The sequence below is a fragment of the Cyanistes caeruleus genome, chromosome 7 (assembly GCF_971803275.1).
Source record: "Cyanistes caeruleus chromosome 7, bCyaCae1.hap1.1, whole genome shotgun sequence".
Classification (NCBI taxonomy): domain Eukaryota; kingdom Metazoa; phylum Chordata; class Aves; order Passeriformes; family Paridae; genus Cyanistes; species Cyanistes caeruleus.
In genome coordinates this window covers 39,700,406-39,721,805 of record NC_141707.1, presented here as the reverse complement: position 1 = coordinate 39,721,805, position 21,400 = coordinate 39,700,406, and the positions used below count along the sequence as shown (strand labels likewise).

Sequence of the window (21,400 nt, the reverse complement as noted above, 5' to 3'; positions counted from 1 at the left end):
GCAGGGCCAGGAGTTGGATGCATGATCCCTGTGGTACCTTCCCACTCAGAGTATTCCACGATTCTGTGTTCCTGTGATGTGCCGACACACTCCTTGTGACCAGGTTTTGAGGGAAAAGCCCCTTTTCCCACCATCACAAGCACCATCCCTTCTCATCTCTCTTCATCCCTTCTCATCTCTCCTCATCCCTTCTCAGCTCTCCTCATCCCTTCTCAGCTCTCCTCATCCTTTTTCAGCCCTGACTTTTCATCCCTCTCACCCCCTGCTCTCCTCAGCTCTCCCCAGCATCTCTCATCCCAGCCCGAGGCACTGGGCACCCCCTGAGGGACCCCAGACCACCTCTGGAGGCCGCACAGCCCCAGATCCCGCGGTTCCCCTTCACACCGCTGACATTTACAGATAAAATCCATCAATAAACGCCACAACCTCCTCCTTTATCGCCCTCATCGCTCTGAGGGCGCCGGGCCCCCACTCAGTGCCGCCCTCCCCCCGCTCCCGGCGCCCCCCTCCTCCCCTAGGGGGCGCACTGCCCCGGCGGCGCGCGGCGAGGGGGCGTGGCCCACGCGGCGGCGGGCGGTGATTGGCGGGCGCGAGGCTATAAATAGAGGCGGGCGGCGGGGGGACAAAGCAGTGAGCGCGGGACCGGCGGGCGGGCGGGCGGCGGCGGGGTCCGCGGCTCTGCCTCTTCCACCGCAGCGGCTCTCTTGTGTTCTTCACATTTATTTTTGCGTTTTCGCCAGGAACCCGGGTGTGGTTTGTTTCTTGGCTGGGTTTTTTTCTTTTTTTTTTTTTTTTCTTTTTTTTTTTTTTTTTTTTTCCTCCCGTTCTGCTGTGACCGGCCGGAGGGATTAAGGGGAGATCAATGAAGGAAAGAAGAGCGAGCCAGAAGTTATCGAGCAAGGCGGTGATGGATCCCAACCAGAACGTGAAGTGCAAGATCGTGGTGGTGGGGGACAGCCAGTGCGGGAAGACGGCGCTGCTCCACGTCTTTGCCAAGGACTGCTTCCCCGAGGTGAGGGGATGGGAGCGGGCTCGGCCCGGGGGTCGCGGCCGGGGGGGCGGCGATGGGCTCGGGCTGACCGTGCCGTGTCTCCCGGCAGAGCTACGTCCCCACCGTGTTCGAGAACTACACGGCCAGCTTCGAGATCGACACGCAGCGCATCGAGCTCAGCCTCTGGGACACCTCGGGTGAGCGCTCCCGTTCGCATCCCGGGAATTCGGGGGGTGGGAATCGGGAGGATTCAGCCTGGCCGGGCTCCGCATGCGGCTGCTTCTGAAGGCTTTCTGACAAAAATCTCGGCTATCCTTGAAGGATCTCCTTGGCTGAGGGTGTGGGCAAGGCTCCGGGAAGCGGTTTGTCAGCATTGCAGGGGAATGCGTTCTCACCTGCCTGGCTGGAAGGAGCTTTGTGAGGAGCTCCGGGGGTACCTGGGCTCCTCTGCCGCCTGCAGAGCTCCCGTGGCCTTGTAGGAGAGGGAAAAAGGTGTTCATGTGCTGATGGTGAATTATTCCAGAGCTCCTTAACGCCTCTTCGGTTTTTTAACAAAACACAGCACTTTTCTTCCCAGTGTTTTAGAGAGTCTTTGAGGCCAGGAGCGGCTTTTAGGGAAAACCTTTAGAATTTATCTCTGATTCTCTGGGGTGCAGAGGGAACCATCCTTTCCCCCATCAGGGCTGAAGGTCGTCTTCATCCTTCCAGTTTTACCTGGAAGAAACCGGCTCAGACTCAGCCTCAAAGGTTGAGGGCTTTGGTGTTTGGCTGGCTCTGCTCACATGTTGAGACAGGAGCTCCTCTAGATCCGCCTGTCGTTGATAATTTGGATAATTGGGCTGCACTTACAGCCAGGGGGGTGAGGGAGCACCTCAAAATTGCTGCCTCAGTGCTGGAGAGGAGAATGGGGAAGCCAGTGTGGCTCTGCCCGTGGAGAACTGAGGATTTCCATGGGGGAATGACACCAGGAACCATTACCAGAGGTGTGGATCAACATCATCTGCAGAGCTGATTGAAAAGGGAAAAAAAAACCTGCAGGAACTTGGCAGAACACGCAGTCCCTCTCTTTCTATGTGTAGATGGCTCGTTAATGCCGAATTTGGACCCGACAGTTTCTCCTCAGTGCGACAGCAGCTCTTTTACCAGGAATGAAAATGTTAATCCCCGATTTAAAAGAGGAGTTTAGGCGGCGGGTTGGCTTTCCTCTTGCTGTTGAGGAAATGATTCCAAATTCTTGCAACACGATTACTGGGAAAAGGCAGCCTCTGCCCACAACCAGTATCAGCTTTGCTCTGAGCTGATTTTTTTTACTTCATCTTATGCCAAGTGAGACTTGCAGATTTCTGGAGTATGTCTGGTTGGAGCTTTCATGCTGATTATTACTAAGCTGGCTTGGGACTGTGGAGCAAGGGCTTATTATAAATTAATAGTTATTTTGGAAAATGTTATCTTTATTAAAATACAGCACACACGCGGTCTGGACATGGGGAAGGTTTGGAATCTGTTTGTCAAAGGCTGGAGACACCCATGGAGTGAAATATTCCCTAGCACTTCAAAAGACAAAAGCAGTGGAAGAAAAAACACCTGCCAGCCTTTGTCCTGGAACTCAGAGAAAATGTGGTTGAGTCACAAGCTTGAGATCAAGTGGGTGATTTGTCTGACATCCCAAACTGAAGAGGAAGTATTTGAAAGATCCAGTGCTTGCTTTTACACAGTGTTACTGAGTGGATCCTTTGGCTTTGGGAATCTGGATGAGGAATTTTGGCTCCATGAACATCCCTTCTCACCCACTGCAAAAAAACCAGCACTGCCCAAGCCCATTAACCCAGAACAAAATCACATCAGCAGATAAGAGACAGCAGAAGATAAGGGAGTGCTTTAGCCTTATCTGAAAGTCTTGGTAATTTAATTTTTACAAGTCTTTGTCCTGGTCCTCTACTGAGTTAGAAGAGATGTCTGAATGGCATTTTGAAAGTAGGACTAAATCTAATTAACTTAAAAAGATGACTGATCATTGCAACACGGGGGAGGTGGTGGCTGCACTTTTTGTGGTGCTTGAATGTCTTGGGAGGGGGGAAAAGATGCTCTTTAATTGAGTTTATTGCTATATGCTGCAGATACTTCCAAGATTACTCAAGCAGTATTTTGTCTTCCTCTTTAACTCTTTTTTAGCTGGGAGCATTTAACAGCCTTGCCAATTAACCCCTTGAATTAAAATTGATAATTGGGTTTTGCAGCGAATCCTTTGGAAGGATGTATTGCCACTTCCAACTCTTTTTTTTTTCTTCTTTTTTTCTCACTGGGAAAATCAGAAGAGCTGTGGGCATTGGTTAAAATAGTTGTGTTAGGGTGAGAAGAGGCCCTGCTGCCACAGTTTTGGTTTATAATTCTTTATATGCCAACAATAATAACATGTTTTTATTCGAGAACTTTCAGGTGTCGTGCAACTGATTTTAAATCAGTTTAAAATTGAATTTAAAATTTTAAATTCATCGGGGAGTTGTTGTTGCATCTTGGATTTGCCCACAGGAATATGGGACAAGTAAGAGTGGAATGGAACGGGGAGATTCATTATTCAAATGTTTGCTGGTGCTGTCTAGTTCTGCAAGTCATTAGAAGGATTTAAATTAGCCACAGCATTAAGGGAAGCACTTGCCAAGTTGAATTTCAATGGGGTTTGGGACTAGCAGCCCTCTCTCAAAGCAGGAATGGCTGGTTGCAATCTCACTACACCATAAATTACTCTGCTCTGTGGTTACATGTGGCAGTCTTGAGCTGTTTGGGAACTCTGCGTGTTGTGTGAGGCGGAATATTAAAAGTTTCTCCAGGTTAAAGCTTCGTCTTGGACTTTCAAGGCCACTGCAAAGGGAAAAAAAATCAGTATTAGTTGCCTTTATCTACCATCTAATCTGCATTTATCAAGTTTCTTGGCTCCTTTGATATTTATATTTCTCGTTAGGACAACAGCAGCTGTGGATTAGAAATACCATTAATTAGGTGCACATACCTGTGTCTCCCTAAAATGTGTTTTAGGGGGTTTCTTCATTGCTTGAACCGTGGCTACTCCAATAAAATAATTCTCAGCAGGGCCAGAAATACTTACAACTGGTGGGGATTAGCAAGTAATTAAATCCAGAAGGGCCTTGGAGCTGGGAGTCAAGTTAGTTTTGCCTTAATTTTTGACTCTATACAATGTACTCAGTGTCCATATAGAAACAGAAATCAATTGGAAAGTTTAGTGCTGAAAACTTCCAGGAGAAAGCTGAAACTTGGGGGAATTCAAGTTGTTAATTCCCCAAATTCCCTGGCAGTAAGGATTGTGAAGAAAAAGTCTGATTGCTGTCTTTGCCTCCTGGTTCTCTTGCAGCTTGGAATTCTGTGACTTTCTGGTTTTAAATGCCAATCTTCACAGCGTTTTCTTATTACTTTTACAAGGGAATTAATTAGAATTGATACCTGGGAATGCCAAGTGCCCTCCCAAAGTTTTTCCTTGGAGGTGTGATCACACAAAAAGCTGGGAATATTTTGATATTTCTGTCAGCCATCCCAGGGGTTTTTTTTATTTTTATTTTTTTTTCCCCTTTTGGAAGGAGGAAAACCATCAGCACTGAATCGGCTCCTTGGAGCAGGCAGTGTTTGCTGTGTTTTCTGTGATAATTAGTGAGCCCAAGGGTTTGGGAGTGAGAATGCTGCTGTTCATCTGTTGTTCTTTCACTTGACTGGGCTCCAAAAGGTTCCAAAGCCTAATTCCTGGTGGCTGCTTGCTGGTGTGGAAATAGGAAAGTCTTGCCTGTTACTGAGCCCTCCTGGCCTCAGGATGTGGAGCTGAACCCTCCTGGTGCCTTTGGATCTTCCAGCCAAACACCTCTCCCTGATCCAGCGCCTTCAAGTAGTGCTAAACCACCCAAAAAATTAAATTTTCTTCAGTTTTTAATGATGTAATTCCGTTCTTTATTAAGTTAGCAATATTTAAACCTAAGCTTGGCATCCCCTGTAGGCCAAACCCAGCCATATTGCTGGGGTGGGTTTTTATTTCAGTCTAAAAGCTGAATTTCTGTTGGACTCTGCGTGAAACATAAGGTTTCAAAAGCAGATCATCCTTAATGTTGCAAGTATTTTTGGCTGAAATTATTGAAGCTGCCAAACAAATTTAAAAAAAAAAAGAAAAAGGAGGATTGCATCTGGAATAAATGTCCAGCACGAAGGAAAATGAGCTACAGCCTTATCAGCAACTCCTAGATAAAGCTGAAAAACCACCCATGTTGTCCTAGCCAAAAATGTTTTATTTTGCAGGAACAGAATCCCAAACACAAATAGGCTTTTTTTTTTTGCTATTTTTTTTTTTCTCCCCACAAATACCATGGCTCCAGTTCCACATTCTCCTTCTGTTTTCGAGGGTTGGCACGGCTTCAAATCCGCAAAGGAACATGAAAAAAGAGGGAGCAGCAGCCTGGAGTTGTCTGTTGAGACTTGAGCGAGCCTCATTCCTGACATTCCTGCCTTCTGAGGGTTTCTCTGGGCAAAGGGATGAAAATGCCAGCTTGAATAGGCCTGCACAGCGAGGGCTGCAGCCCCTCTTTATTTGCACAGGAATAAAGGTTTGGTTATAAATGAGAGCAGGAAATTTCCTTTGTGGATCCTGCAGCTCGAGGAGTTGAAATGGGCTCTGTTTGTTCTGCCACACACCAGCTTGGAGAAAAGCTGGGGAATATCCCTCCTGAGCTTGCTACAAGTGCTTTTATTCCAGCTCAGTGCCTGAAATAGGAGAAATTCAGAGTTGGGGGGGAAAGAAAAAACTTCCAAGCAAAGTAGCTCCAGCTGCTGGGCTGGGAAGGAGTCTCGGGGCTGGAGGTGGGGACTCAATGTGTACATAAATACATCTCCTGGACATATATGGGATCCCTGGAGCTGCTGAGTGAGCCCATAGGTATTTGTGTGAGGAATGAGTTTCTGGGTGAGGCTTTGCTGAGACTCCTTTCTAGCCAGAAAGCATTAAGGATTCCTTCAGTCCTGCTCTTCTTGCTTGCTGGAGCTCATGGAGATGTGGTTTTTGTGTCACCTGGGTGGCTCTTGGTGGCACTTGGTGCTGCAGTTCCTCTGTCCAGGAGCAATAACCCAGCCCTGGGGCTGCAGGATAAATAACCCAGCCCTGGGGCTGCAGGACAGAGCTGTAATAGCAGTGCTGGAGATAGTGGGGTGCAATTAGCAGGGAAAAACGCTTATTGATAGCTGCACTGAGTGGTTGAGTCCAGGTCACCTCGCTGAGGTTTGTGTCATTTGTGCTGAATTCGGCTGAAGTGGGGTGTGAAGAGCCTTTGCTGACAGCTGCCTCTGTCAGATTGACATCATTTACAGACATGAGCGTTCAAATTAAATCCTTCTCGTTCACCAAATTACCTTCTGCTACCTACTTTGGTAATGCTTCACTCCCCATGTGTTATTCCTCATTTCAAAAACAACATTCCTGGGATTCTTGCCTCCTTCCCCGAGTGAAGTCATCTGCGAGCCCTTCACACCATTCCCAGCTCGCCTTGTGCGACAGCCTGAGCTGTCTGTCAGGGAAAAACTGCAGGAATTCCTCTAATCCCGTTAATAATCAGAGACCTTCCAGCCAATTAGTTCTGGAGAGCTGGGAAATTGCTGGGATAATGAGCTGATAACCCCCTCCCCAAACTCCTGGAAATTGGGTTCTTGTGGTGGGTGCTCCATGCTGTGTTTTGGGGTCTGCTGGATTTTAGGATTTCTGAAAGGAAAATAAGGATGTGTGATGGCTGAGAAAATGAACTTTCAGTTGCCCAAGCCCAGGCCCTTGCCCTGCTTGGCCACTAAACTGGTTTAAATGCCCTTTTAAATACATTAAGAAATGTATTTTCCTCAGGAAGTGAAGCTCAGCACAGTTAAGGCCAAACCTAATGGTGATTGAGTGATTGCAACTTCTTAGAAAAAAACTAAGCTTTTTTTTCTGGCTTTTTTTCCCTCCCAGCATGTCGCCAAATTCACCAGATGATTAAAATGTGATTTTTAACTCTTCACATGATGATTGTTGTTAAGGAAAGCAGAAAATCCCTTCAAAGGCCTGCAAGTAAAACAAGCACAAAGTACTGTACCTACATCTGTTCCCCCAGATTACTAAATTAGCTTTGATCTTGTTGATAAAAATCTGGTTTATGGGCTAAACATAAACATTTATTGCAAGCTTTATTGGTTTACAGATTAATGAGGCTTTTTGTGACAGATAACTTGCGTGCCTGCCTACAGGATTGGGATTTTTCCCTGCTGGAAATCTGTTTCCTGCAACAAGTTCTTTAATTTGAAGCAAGAGTTTCATCTAAACATTGCCAATGTGACAGCTAAAGATGCTATTTGCACTTGGAGCTATTTGTTTTAAATTAACTGTTAGGCAAATCAAAACTGAGGCATTTCAAAGCTGCTTTAGGAAAAAAAGCCTTTTTGGAGTTCCAAGGATTTGTTCCCCCTGCAGGTAAATGCTGGGCCTTAAACTTGGGCTGGCCCCGTTTCCCTCTCTTTGGGAGCATCCCCAGCTTTTGGTGGGTGATGGATCACTGTGGGGGCATCCCTGGAAGCCTCTCCAGGCTTCCTGAATGACTGCAGGAAGAGGAAAGCAGCAATTAATGAAGATGTTGTTTGTTTTCCCTGCAGGGTCTCCTTATTACGACAACGTCCGCCCGCTCTCCTACCCGGACTCGGATGCTGTCCTGATCTGCTTTGACATCAGTCGGCCAGAAACCCTGGATAGTGTCCTAAAAAAGGCAAGTTTGAGCAAGGTTTGAGCCCTGAGCACTTTGCTCCTCTTTAAATCCCTGCAGTGGTGCTGCTCCTACACTGGAAACTTCCACTTTGTTTTTTTTTTTTAATGGAGCGGTGACAGGAGGGTGCTTTAATTTGAGGTCATTTGTTTGAAAAGGGCTGGATATTAATTGGAAACAAAAACTTGCTAATGGACACTTGGAGCTGAAGGGAAATTCTCATTCCTCAGCCCTGAGACAGCAAGGAATTGTGTCCTTGCTGTGAGGGTAGTGTGAGGTGCTGTAAGAAATTGTCTCTCACATGTTCCTGTAACAGGATTGGGAAACTTTGCTGGGTTGTAGGGATGGCTAAAAATTTTCCTGCCAAGTGTTTGGACTTCTGCCACGGCCTTACATAATTTGAGAGCCAGTGACAAATGCCTCTGGAAGGCACCAGCAGAGCTTGCAGTGGCACAGAAATGCAGCCCTGCCCCAAACCCTTCATGAGATCACTGATCCGAGCTTGTGTCAGACTTCCCATGAGCTCAGACACGGAATTGTCATAATCAAGTTCTGTTTGCAGGGTGGTCGTGGTCCCCTCCTTGGCTGCTGAGCATGACACAACTTCACAGTGGTTTTGGGGCTTAGTGACCTGAAGTTCCTTTTCATTTTTCCTGAGGCTGGGGCCAGTGATTCTTGTCTCACTGGGATAAAATGCCTCAAAATGCTCTGAATAGCCTACAAAAAATACTTCAAAACTACTCCCTCTGTGTCAGAAAGCAGCCAGAACTGTGGTTTTTCTGTCCCTGCTCGTGCTGGTTACTTAATTCTACAAGAGATTTTTGGTAGTATGCTTTTAAACCCTAATTACAGCCTTCAGTTTTAGGGAGTATCATCTGTGTGGATTATGCTGTGAAGTTTTTGGCTTTGAGTTCTCAACATAACCTTGTTTCACCTTGGGTGGAACCCAATGAATTTATCCCAAGTTCAGCGTGAAGGGCTCGTTGCTGGCTCCCCTGGGACAGATTTGTGTAGTTTCAGGTGTGAGAAGGCAGCAGTGAGCCCACATTTAGCCCTGCTGGTGTTGTTGTGGTTGTACCAGAGCTGCCTCTGGAGGTGGGGACACCATCCCTGCACCTGGCTGGGGCTGGGTGTGAGAAACAGCAGCTCTGCAAACCTTTGCTCATGTGGGTAAACAATCTCAACTCATTCCCTCCTGATTAGTAAGCCAGTGGAATTCATGAGTGTGTGAGATAGGAAGATTTCATCCTTGACCAAGTTCTGCTGGAGTGCCTTCCAGAAAATTACCTTGAGGGCAAACCCAGCCATTACATAAAAACGCTTCAGCGTGGGACGTCAGGACTGATGAAACTTGTACCCCTTGCTTCTTTGGATTTAAACATGAACAACTTCCCAATTTTCCAGTGGAAAGGGGAGATCCAGGAGTTCTGCCCCAACACCAAGATGCTTCTGGTGGGCTGCAAGTCGGACCTGCGCACCGATGTCAGCACGCTGGTGGAGCTCTCCAACCACAGGCAGACCCCCGTGTCCTACGACCAGGTAGGGGCCAGCTCCTCTTTTGTCCTTCAGGAGGGAAGAAAAACCCCTTTTTCTCTGTCCCTGGAGCCCTCACTGTGACCAGCTTCTCCCTCCTGGTGACACCAGCCTGGCCTGAAAGGCAGATTGGCACCTGTGGTGTGGGTGGAGGTGGGTTTGAAAATGATTTAGGACTAAAGGAAATCCTGCAGCCCCACAACACATCATAAGATCATCCCTTTAAACATCATAAATTGTCGTCTTTTTGCTTGCAAATTGCTTTTTTTTAGGTGAGTTGTTCAAAAACTTCCTGCTTTTTGGTGCCTGCACACACCAAAAATGTAGCTAAAAGGTGGCACATCCTGTTTATTCACTGACAAATTGGTAAAATTGCTGGCTGCAGACTTCAGATTTGAATGTTGTTTGACTTTAGAATCCTGACATTATATTGGAATATCACCTGTCCCCAGTGCCTTAAGAAAACACCTCATCCCTCCTTCTGAAGGTGCAGCAAAGCCAGAAGGCATCTGAGTTCTTGATGAGTTCTTTGCTCCTGGGGAAGGGAGAAGCTCGGAGGCAGGAGAGAGAGAAAGGGAAAGGAATCAGGTCATGGGAGAGAGCAGGATGTGGGGAGCAGGGAAGCTTGCCTTTATTACTCACATGTGTGTGATCATTCGTGGCAGCTGAATCACGCTGCTGGTGGCAGATCCACCCTGTGGCAGGGACAGTGGCACCTCCACCTCACCTCAGTGTCCTCAGCAGCCACTTTGGGGTGCTTTATCCTCAGCTTTTCCAAACCAGCAGCTCCTGATGTGGGGGGGGGGGGTGGTTACTAAGGGTGCAGCATTTTGGAAAATGGCAGGACTTGAGTAAAATTGAGTCTTCTCCCATGAGAGTGACCAAAAATCTGCTGGCAGGTGGATTTTTTTTTTTAAAAATTTATATTTTTCTCCCTGGATTCACAGCTCAGCCTGTACTCTTGAGGAGCAGGAGATGGAATCAGAGCTTTCCCATTGCTCTGAGCTCCAGCAGGAAGGGCCAGGACAGGCTGGAGACCCCGAGCTGCAGCCTCCCAGTTGATGAGCAAACACTGCTGAGGCTCAGCTCAGCAGGGCTGAGATGTTGAGCTTTGGGGAGAGCTCTCAGGAGCTCCTGCTGCCTTATCAACCTCTCCCCATTGCTGCATCACTGCAGGGCAAACAGGAGCTGGTGCCCAGGAGGGGCTGGAGGCAGGCACGGGGTGTGGGAGGAGTGGCACATCAAGGATGTGTGGCTGGATTTCGTAACTTTGTCAAGATTCATCCCTCAGAAATCAAAATTCCCTTGGAACAGCTCCCCTTTCTGCACATAATGCTGCATTGTGTTCCAGGAGCAAAATCCACCACGGGACACTGGGCTATTGTCATCTGTCACATGTTGGGCTGTTTGCTTTGTGCTGCAGGAACAAATATCCCTGCTTTGACTTCTTAAAATCACAAAAGAAGAGCTCCTATAACCCCCAAATGCTCTTTTTTCCCTTTTTTTTTCATTTCCCTAAGAACTTTGCCCTCTTCCTGGAGCTGTAACAGGGACTCTGCTCCAGCTGCTTGTTCCTTTAGGCACAGAATTTCTCTTTGGAGATTTCAGGCTGGAAGCTGCCACATTTTCCAGGAAATTCCCAGGTTCAAGTCAGGGTGAAACTGCTGGAAAGGCCTCGCTCAGACACTTCAGCTTTTCGCAGTTATTCATTTGCAGTCACTGAGCTGCTCTTCTCTCCCAATTTGGGTTTATCAGCGCAGCAGATAAGGCTTGGACACTTGTTTAAATCCATTTATTTTCCAAAATTAGCCGTTGGAGCTTTGTGTTTTCCAGGGAAACAGCGCAGAGCTGGAATGGTGAGGATTGCTGGGGATTTTGCACAACTCTGTATTGATCACATGTTCCTTTTTTCCCCTCAGGGTGCAAATATGGCCAAACAGATTGGAGCAGCCACATACATCGAATGCTCAGCCTTACAGTCAGAAAACAGTGTCAGAGACATTTTTCACGTCGCCACCCTGGCGTGTGTGAACAAAACAAACAAAAATGTGAAACGAAACAAATCTCAGAGGGCCACAAAGCGAATTTCACACATGCCTGGCAGGCCAGAACTGTCCACAGTGGCCACGGACTTGAGAAAGGACAAAGCAAAGAGCTGCACGGTGATGTGAAGGAGCTGGGATTTCCTGGAGGAGGAGGAGGAGGAGGAAGATGATCCAGGAGGGGTTGGAGCTCAATGAAGTCACAGCCACAGGGTGTTTAATGAGGGCTTTGCCAGTGCTTTCATGGAGACTTCTCCTGTTGTGTGAGACTGTACTAAAGGACTGAGCAGCAGGAAGAAAAGGCTCTGAGAGAGGTGGCATCAGGAATTTCTGTTGAAGACAATGCCAAAAAAAAAAATAATAATAAAAGGGAAAATGTTTGAATGTGCTGAGAGAATGATTGGGAAAATAACCCTGCAAAGGAGAGATGTCATGGACAGTGCTCGTTTCTTTTAGCAATGCTCTGCTCCTGGATGCTGCCACTTTGATTTCATTCAAATAATACTTTAATGGGATTTTTTTTTGTAATGAAGACATTATTAATACGCCCTTCTCATTAAGGAACTATCCCCGTGACCTTAGAGTTGGTTTTCCAAAGGATTTGATCTCATTTTTTTTTTTTTTAAGTAGCTGATTGTGAAAATGGAGAGGATACCGAGTGTCACTTAGAGGAAAACTTTGGAGCAGTCTGTGGAGTTGTGCCCTCCTGATCCGCGGTGGGGATGAAGACATGGCTGTTTGAGGATTCCCAGAATTGCCGTGGAAATGAGCTGGATGGAATCTGGGGGGCAGGGGAGCGTGGGGGGGGCCCTGCAGGGCTGTGGGTCGGCTGTTCCTCTCTGTGGTTGTGATGTGGAAGTGGTGCCCAGTGCTGGTGTTGTGTGTGGGTTCAGCTGGGAGGTGCCGAGAGCTGTGATGGCAAATGATCCGTGCTTTCCTTTAAGCCTTACTTGCCCACCTGGGGAAGCCCCCCAAAAGAAACCACCCCCCCCCACTTTGGGCTTCTCCCAGGAGCTGGAGAGCCCACGGATCCTGCAGGAAACGCTTTGCTGGGATGTGTGGTTGACAAAAACCCACAAAACAAAAATACCCCTCCAAAAGCTGCGAATGAGCCTTCTGTCACCCTCCTGATTTCTGGGAGGAGAACGGGCTCTGAAGAACTGTGAGGCCTTAAAGGGGTCCCCAGTGGGAACTGGATGCTGCCCTTAGTTTTAGGATTAACACAAAAGTATCCAGCCCCCAATCCTGAAATGGGGTGAACTGCTTCAGTCCAATCCCTTTTTCTTGCTGTTGTTACACTGAATTAAATCAGCCTTTTTTCCAATGGTTTGTGACTCTTCCTGACCCACCAAACTTCTCCCAAAGGAAGGAGACAAAGCTCTGAGCAGGCTGGTTTTTGCTTGTGGAGGACAAGCATTTCATTCCCAAATGGTGATGCTTCATTTTTGAAGTGTTTAAAAAGCTCTGTTCACTCGTGCAAAAGGTAAAGATGAAATCATAATTAAATCTCAGTTCTGTGTGTTCCCAGCACTTTGTTTCATCTGAGAAAAGAAGACAAATCTCATTCCCCATTCTGGTTATTTCCCACAAAAATTAAAAAAAAAAGAGAGAAAAAAAAAAAGACATTTTTGACCACCATAATAAGCTTTTAACTGATGCAACAGTGCTCTTAGGGCAGTATTACAAAATAGCTGGTAAGTGCTTCTTTCTGTATTTAAATATTGTGGAAAAAATAAGTTATAACTGTTATAAAGCAGGACATTCATTACTTTTGTTTTTTTTTTTAAATTGTTGAAGTCACTTTGTATGTTTGGTTAATGTTTCTGCAGTATTTATTAAAATTACATTTTTTTCTTTGAATTAAAAAAAAAAACAACAAAAAAAATGAATTTTCTTGTAGTGGGAATGGCCTTTGTGTGGTAGTTCATTAATAATTTTGTGTTTTGGGGCATAATTGTGCTGGGGTTTGGGTAGGAAAACAGCCTTTTGGGCATTAACATTTTCCACTTTGCTGTGGGTTCGTTCTTGGAGCTGTTTCCCAAAACTGCCAGAGGCAGAGGAGCAAAGCAAACACGTGGGGGATGCTTTGCTTTGCCTCTCAAGCCGAATTTTCACATCTTCAAATTCAGCTTTCAGCTTGTTCTTTGCCAAAAAAAAAACCTCATTCCCAGCTGAGGGCTGCTCCTGGCTGGAGATCGTTGGAATTCTGAGCTGTCCTGGAATTGCTGTGTCCTGTTGGGATACAGAACCTGCAGCTCATCCTCCCATCCCATCCCGAGGGTTTCTCCCAGTGTCAGTCCAGGCAGGAAAGCTTGGAATTGTCTCCCTGTGGTGTTCTCATCTCACAATTGCATCTCAGAATTCCCAGCAGTTCCATCTCCCTCTTCCCTGGGACTGCCCTGATGGTTCTGTGCTGTTCCCAATGACCCAGGAGCTCTGTAGGTGCTGTAATTAATGACTGAGGTGTTAATTAATTATCCCAACTCTCACCATCTGAAGGTGTTTCCATCTGTGCCGGGTCGAGGAGCCCTTGACTGCTGGATTTTATCTCGTGGGTCACTGACCCAAAACTGAGCCAGCAGCAGATCCACTCTTTCCTCCTTGGAATCCCTTTCCATAAAGGATTTTTCCCAATATTTTGGAGGGTTTGTGGCATCTTTATCAGAGCTGCAAACCCCTGGAGCTGGAGGAGCAGTTGCCTCATTCTCTTTTGTCTTCATCCCAACCCAAGCCAGGCTCCTGCTGCTTTTCCTGCCATTTCCCATCTTGGAATTCTGCAAACTTGGTTTTGTGGTTCCTCTGCTGTTCCCTGGCTCCTGCTGAGGCTCAGGAATGGAAATGTCTCTTCCTGCTGCCTCCAGTTTTGAGATTCCCCCAAATTTTATAGGAATTTTGGATGTTTTGTGGCGCTCCTGGATCGTGCAGTGGTCGCAACTCAGGGTGGGTTAGGAAAGAGCTGTTAAAAGACTCTTAAACCCAAATTTAACGTGCTGAAGTTGGGTTTTTGGATGGAAATTTTGGGGTTTTTCCACCCAGATCGGTCATGGCTTAAAGCTCCAAGGGTATTTTGGGATTCTGGTGGGTTTTGCCTCATGTAGCCTCTCCTAAGGGAGGGATTATTTGCTGAAAATCAAGTAATTATTAATTCTCAGCTCATTTACTTTCTTCCAAACTCCTTAAAAGATTTATGAACCTGTTTTTCCATGGATTCTCCATCTCATCCCTCTCTTGTGCCAGCCTTCCTGAAAAAGCCATGGAGAGGCTGAAGTTACAACAAATATTGCAAATTTAAAAGCTAAAATAGAGATTTTTTTTTTGTTGTTGATGTTAATGTATTTTCCTTCAGCTCCTTCATCTTCCCAGCAGGTCCTAAAGCGTCCAAAATTATTTTGGATCCAAATCCTTGGGATCTGGCAGAAGGAATGTTCTGCCAAGTGCTTTTTTTTTCATCCTTCCTAAATGAGTTTGGAGGGTGAGAAATAATCTGAGGAGGAAAGATCTCACCCAGGTTTTCCAAAGGATCTGTGAAGAAGGAATTCCAAGTGGGGAAATGGGTTTTTAACCCTCTGCCCAGCTCGTGGCACAGATTCTGGGATGAGCTCCTAAATCTCATTCCCTTGCAAAATTCCTGTGGAATTTGGGGAGGAATTCCCTGTTTTCCACTTGTGGAAAGCGGTTGGATCCCTTCAGGATGGTTCCTGCTCTGGAGGTGGCACCAACACCGGGATCATTCCCATGGGAACAGCCCTTAAACCAGATTGAACAGAGCCATTCCCTGCTTAAAGCACATTCCTGGGCTCCTTTTCCTGGGAACAGCCCCCTTGGAGCCGGTCCTGAGCCTCCAGGTGCCACTTTGGGATAAAAATTACCATTTCACTCACTTTTACAGCAAAACATAAAATATGGGGGTGAGGAGGTAGCAGTAACCCCCCATGCAGTGTGAGTTTCTGAAATGAGGGGGAACTTCGGTGTGTTCACAATGAGATAATAGTTATCACATTTAATATGATGAAAAAAAATTAATATATATTATATATATAAATATATCTCATTATATTAATTTAAATATATTAAATATATTAAATATAAATTATATCAGTATAAATTATACAATTATCATGGGAATATGTGTATATTGTAGGAATATATGTGTGATATATGTAGATATAAAAAGATGTAACTCTTACATAAATATAAATTATATAAGATTAATAATTAACATATATAAAATATATAAATTAACTATATAGGTGTTGGGGTCTGTGGGCCTGGGAATGTGGCCTCAGGCAGGTTCATGTGGAATTTTGAGGGAAAACCCCAAGGAAATTCTTCATCCCCAGCACGAGGAGACTCGACTTGAGCAAACACCCAAAGGGAAGGAGCAGAAGGATAAATAAACAACAAGGGCTGGAATTCCAGGGCTGGAACTGGGAGTGCCTTGGGGTGTCCCAGTGGGGGCAGAGGATGCCATGGAGCTGCTCCATTTTCCAGAGAACAAGAGCAGATCCTGGCGCTGCTGGGCATTTTCTGCCCCCAAACTCGGGAGCTCCCAAGTCAGGGAGCTGGAGGTGGCTGTGCTGAGTCCCTGGTTACTCCGAGCAGATCCATTAACCTCAGCCTGGCTGGAAGAGCTGTGAATGGGATCCAGGACTTGCCTTGGAGCAGACGTGACTCATGTCTTTTCTCCCGGTGCTGCTGCCAGGTGCCACATCCGTGACGTGGGAACGGGCTCTGCCCTCTGCCCTGCCCTGCCACCCGCTCCTGGCTGGCACCGCAGCATGGGTTTGCTGCTCAGGAGGGGTTTGGTGCCCTTTGTCCTGCTGAGGAGGTGTCTGGTGCTCTTTGACCTTCTCAGGAGGTGTTTGGTGCCCTTTGGCCTCCTCAGGAGGTGTTTGGTGCCCTTTGGCCTCCTCAGGAGGTGTTTGGTGCTCCTTGTTCTTCTCAGGAGGAGTTTTGAGCTCTTTGGCCTCCTCAGGAGGTGTTTGGTGCTCCTTGTTCTTCTCAGGAGGAGTTTTGAGCTCTTTGGCCTCCTCAGGAGGTGTTTGGTGCTCCTTGTTCTTCTCAGGAGGAGTTTTGAGCTCTTTGGCCTGCTCTGGAGGGGTTTGTTGCTCTTTGGCCTCCTCAGAAGGTGTTTTGAGCTCTTTGACCTCCTCAGGAGGAGTTTGGTGCTCCTTGTTCTTCTCAGGAAATATTTGGTGCTCTCTGTCCCGCTCAGGGGGGGTTCTGGTGCCATTTGTTCTGTTTTGGAGATGTTTCGGTGCTCTCTGTCCTTCTCAGGATGTGTTTGGTGCTGTTTGTCCTGCTCATTTTCCATAGTCCAGGGATGGATGGATGGATGGATGGATGGAATCCATGGATGGATGGAATCCATGGATGGATGGATGGACAGCTCTGCCTATGGGCAGAACCCCTTCTCCTGCCCAGAGCAGCTGTGGCTGTCCCTGCATCCCTGGCAGTGTCCCAGGCCAGGCTGGATGGGGCTGGGAGCAGCCTGGGACAGTGGGAGATGTCCCTGGACACGGCAGAGGGATGGAATGAGATGAGCTTTAACGTTCCAACCCAAAGGGTACCAAAATGCCCTTTCTCTGCCACCTCCGGTTTTGTAGTTTTGCCCTTCCCTGACAAACCTGGGCTCACCCCCCGAGGAACCCCCTGAGATGTTCTCCTCCATCCAAACCCGGCTGCTCTGCCCCTTCCCTGGAGCTGAGGCACATCCCAGCTCCAGGATCCGTTCCTCCGGAGCTGCCAGAGGCAATTCCATCCCAAAACACCACCCCAGGGGCTGCTGTGCCTCTGCGGGGCTTTTGTCTCCTCGCTCCCTTTGTCCCTTCCTCCGTGCTCCCATGGTGACCCCAAGACCCCCGTGCCGGCTGCTCCTCTCCCTCTCCCTCTCCCTCTCCCTCTCCCTCTCCCTCTCCCTCTCCCTCTCCCTCTCCCTCTCCCTCTCCCTCTCCCTCTCCCTCTCCCTCTCCCTCTCCCTCTCCCTCTCCCTCTCCCTCTCCCTCTCCCTCTCCCTCTCCCTCTCCCTCTCCTCTCATTTTTAATGATGTTTTGGGATGCTGCGGGTGGATTCTGGTGGTTTTTTGGTGCCCCGCGGGGAGGAGGAGGGCAGGGCAGCGTTTGGAGTGTGTGATTTGCGTGTCGCTGGCGCTGGGAAGGCGGGGAGGGGGTGGCAGGAGAGCGCAGAGGGCTCAGCTGGTGTCAGCATCATTGATGTGCAAAGCAGGGAGCGGGGCTGCAGCCCAGACTTCCCCGGGATGCTGCACACCCCGAGCTCCGTTATTACTTCCAAACGCTGCGGCAGCATCTGCTCTCAACTAGCCCGAAATCGTGTTTAATAACAAGAAAATCTACTCCAGCCAAATCCCTGTTGGGAGGGCTTTAGGCCGAACAAAAGGCCCCGCTAGCCCTGATTTCCATAACAGATGCAGCATGCGATGCATGACAGCCCAGCGCCGGGGAGCGCCTTTATTCCCGCATCTCCATCTGCAAGCCCCGGCCCTTTCATTGCATTAATTACTCTGCCCGGCCTTTGTGTCCCTCGGGAGGAAGGGTTTGTGTTTCATGCTACAATGCCCGTGCTAATGGCTTGGGTTGGGGGCGCTTTTATTTTTATTTATTTTTTTTTATTATTATTTTTGGGGACTTTTCTAATTTTAGTGGTAAAAGGGCGTTCTCCATCCTCTCCTCCATTTCCCCGCGTATGGCACAGTCGGGAAAACACCAGCGGCTCCCTGCGGTGCCAAACTTCTCCTGACAGGCACCCACAGGAGGCACCGGGAATGTGCTCCCTGCCAGCCGGGAATGAGGCTTCTGCTCCATCCTCAAAATCCCCCCCAGCTCCCAGATTTTACAGCCAGGGCAAAGTCGGAGCAGCCTGGGATGGTGGGAGGTGTCCGTGCCCATGGAGCTGGATGAGCCCGGAGGTCCCTTCCAACCTCAACTTCAAATCAATTAATTCTTCTCTTTTTCCCTTCCTTTCCCTTCCCTTCCCTTCCCTTCCCTTCCCTTCCCTTCCCTTCCCTTCCCTTCCCTTCCCTTCCCTTCCCTTCCCTTCCCTTCCCTTCCCTTCCCTTCCCTTCCCTTCCCTTCCCTTCCCTTCCCTTCCCTTCCCTTCCCTTCCCTTCCCTTCCCTTCCCTTCCCTTCCCTTCCCTTCCCTTCCCTTCCCTTCCCTTCCCTTCCCTTCCCTTCCCTTCCCTTCCCTTCCCTTCCCTTCCCTTCCCTTCCCTTCCCTTCCCTTCCCTTCTCCCCTTTTCCCATCTTTTCCTAGTTTTTTTCCCAATATATTTTGTTTTCTCACCATGACTACAGCTCCGAGCCGTCACTTTTTGAAGCCCTCACTGGAGGTTTGAGCGTGAGATTTCTGTGCTCCAGGACTGGATCCTTTCCAGCCTTTCCAAAGCATTTCCAAGATGTTCACATTTCCAGCACTCAGGGATATTAAAAGTATTTTTTGTTTTTTTAATTTAATGGCAGAATGGAAGAGGAAAATAACTTTGCAGGGATCATTTGAGCTGTTCGTATCTGCAGCAGATTAATCACAACCCTGGTTTTATCTCTCACAGCGTGAGTTCAGTGGGATCCATCCTGCTCCCTCTCCTCGATGCCCAGCAGGAGAATTCCCAGCTAGTTTGGGTGCTGGAGCTTGTCCAGAGAAGGACAAGAGACCTTGGGAAGGGTCTGGAGCAAAGGAATGCCTGAGGAAATAATGGATGTATTTCTTTTAAAAGGGGATCTATATCTGATACATTCCATATTCAATATATCCATCCCAAGAAAGTGCTGCAGCATCCCAAAAAAAAAGTGCCAATCCTGGAATTTTCACCCCTGCTGACAGCAAGGACAAGAAATTCCCCCTACTCTGGTGCCACCACCAAGGGAGCAGGAGAGAAATCCCAGGAATTCCCACTTTCACACCTTATTTCCCTCCTGGAGTCTCCCAGCACAGCAAAGGCCACGAGGATTTCACTGGGATATAACTCAGCTCTGCCCAAATGTTTCCCCAGAGCTCCCAGATTTTTTTCCAGCTGCTGGGATGGGAAATCCATGGAATTCTGGGGACCACCCCAGAGCAGGAAGCAGCACCCATCCCTCTCCTGATCATCCCAGCAGAGCACTGGAGCAGGGATATCCAAAGGCAGGGAATCGGTTCATTCTCAAATTTTGGGAGTGGGGAGGTGAAAGTCCATCCCTGGCAGCTCCAGGACAGATGGGAAGAGCTTGGGAAGCTTTTCATGGATTTAACATCCTCTCCAATTCATCCTGTTCCCTCCAGGGCAGAGAGTGGTCATGGAGCCTCCAGCTGAATTCCTGAGGGGAAGGGCCAGGAGCTGACTCTGGACACAAAGCCCTGGAAAGCCACAGAAATTCCTGGTTTTCCAGTGAGACAGAGCAAAAAAGAAGGAAAAAAGAAGGAAAAAAAGAAGGAAAAAAAGAAGGAAAAGAAGAAGGAAAAGAAGAAGGAAAAAAAGAAGGAAAAGAAGAAGGAACGAAGCCCTCCAAATGATCAGCATTAGAAACTTCAAGTTGATTTTTTTTTTTCCTAGACCTTTTTTCCACTGAGCAGAGGCTCTGAATTTCCAGGAGCAGCTTGCAGAGGGAATTCTTTTCTCCCAGATTTTGCCTTGCCCAGGAGAAATGCTGCCTCCCACTTTTTCCAGAGGCATCTCCTTCCAGGCCTCTCCCAGGCCTTGGAGCAACCTGGGCTCTGGGAGGTGTCCGTGCCCAGGGCAGGGGGTGGAATTCCATTTAAATCCCAACCCAACCCAACCAGTCCGTGATCCTGAAGGGATTTTGGTGCTGTTTGTTGGAAAACAGCTTTTCCAGTTGCATTTTTCACTGGATGAAACCTAAGGGCTGGAATTCCAGGCCTGGAATGCAGGGCTCAGGGTCTGAGGGACGAGATGGGAGCAGGGTTGGCCGAAATGCCATCCCTGAGGAAAAGCAGATGAAAATATTTGCCTTTATCCCGAATTCTCTGGCTGTTTTTACCTTGAAAGCGTCTCCAGAGCCAGCTCTGAATGGATATAAGGAATGAGGGAGCCTTTGGAATAAATTCAGCCCTTCAGTCTACCGCACACGTGTGCAGGGAATTTTAACAGCCTGTGCAAGAGCAGATCCTTCCCCTCTCCCAAGCCCCTCGTGGCACCTGGGCAGCACCAGGAAAAAGCAGGGATTTCTTTTTCCAAGCGTTTTGCAGAGGTCCTTCTGATTTCTCTGTGATTTCTGGACAGCTCTGGGTGTTTCCCCCGTGGATTTGAAGCATCACAGGGAAGTCATCAGTGCCTGTGGGATAAATAAATGAAGGGCAGGTTGGGCAGGTCCCTGCTGGGAGAGGTGGGAGAGCTGGAGCAGTGCTTTGGGATTTGGGATGGGCTGAGTGTGTACAGAGATAAATCAGAGCCAGTTCCCCTGCTCCCTCTGTGATCTGGTTTTAGGAGCTGCTGAGATGAGGCTTTTCCTCAGTCCCTGATCCAGCAGAAACGCTGATTCCGTGCAGTGGCTGCTCCCCAATCCATCATTTGGGATTTTCCAGCAGCTCTTTCCCATTTTCACATTTCTGCTGCGGGGGCAGGCCGGCAAAGCGAGGCTTTCACCCTGAAACAGAGCATGGGGTGGGTGAGCAGAGCTCATCCTGACCCGCTGCCAGGCAGGAATTGCTCCGGGAATGGGGCAGGGCTGGGATGCAGGGATGCGGCAGGAGCAGGAGCGCAGGTGCCAGCGGCTCCCGGGGCACCTCTTGGCTCATTCCTCCTCACTCCTGGGGCGTTAATCCCCACCAGATTCCCCGGGATTGTTTGATCCGGGGGTTATTGCCATGACAACCCTTCCATCCGAGCTGGAGTGGCTTTGGGGACAAAACCCGGGGGAGCGCCTGGCACGGCTCGGCTCCCTCCCTGCGTCCCTTTTCCAGCAGAAAGATTGGAAAGCAGCACGTTTCCCCGAGCCAGATGGTCGCTTTCTTCCATGCCTTGTTTAAAAAGGCTCTGTTTAACATTCCCGGCAGATGAGGCCGGCGTTTCCCCGTGAGTCAGCTCCCAAAGATTAAACAGGGATGGGTGGGACC

At 48.2% G+C, this 21,400-nt stretch overlaps 1 protein-coding gene across 1 annotated transcript; it reads left to right on the top strand.

The window, feature by feature from the left end:
- Positions 1-624: 624 nt before the first annotated feature.
- RND3 (Rho family GTPase 3) lies at positions 625-13,218 on the top strand. Its single transcript, XM_023931427.2, has 5 exons — positions 625-1,012; positions 1,101-1,188; positions 7,652-7,761; positions 9,163-9,297; positions 11,211-13,218. The coding sequence occupies exons 1-5, from the start codon at positions 863-865 to the stop codon at positions 11,460-11,462; spliced, it is 735 nt and encodes a 244-aa protein (XP_023787195.2). The 5' UTR covers positions 625-862; the 3' UTR covers positions 11,463-13,218.
- Positions 13,219-21,400: the final 8,182 nt, after the last annotated feature.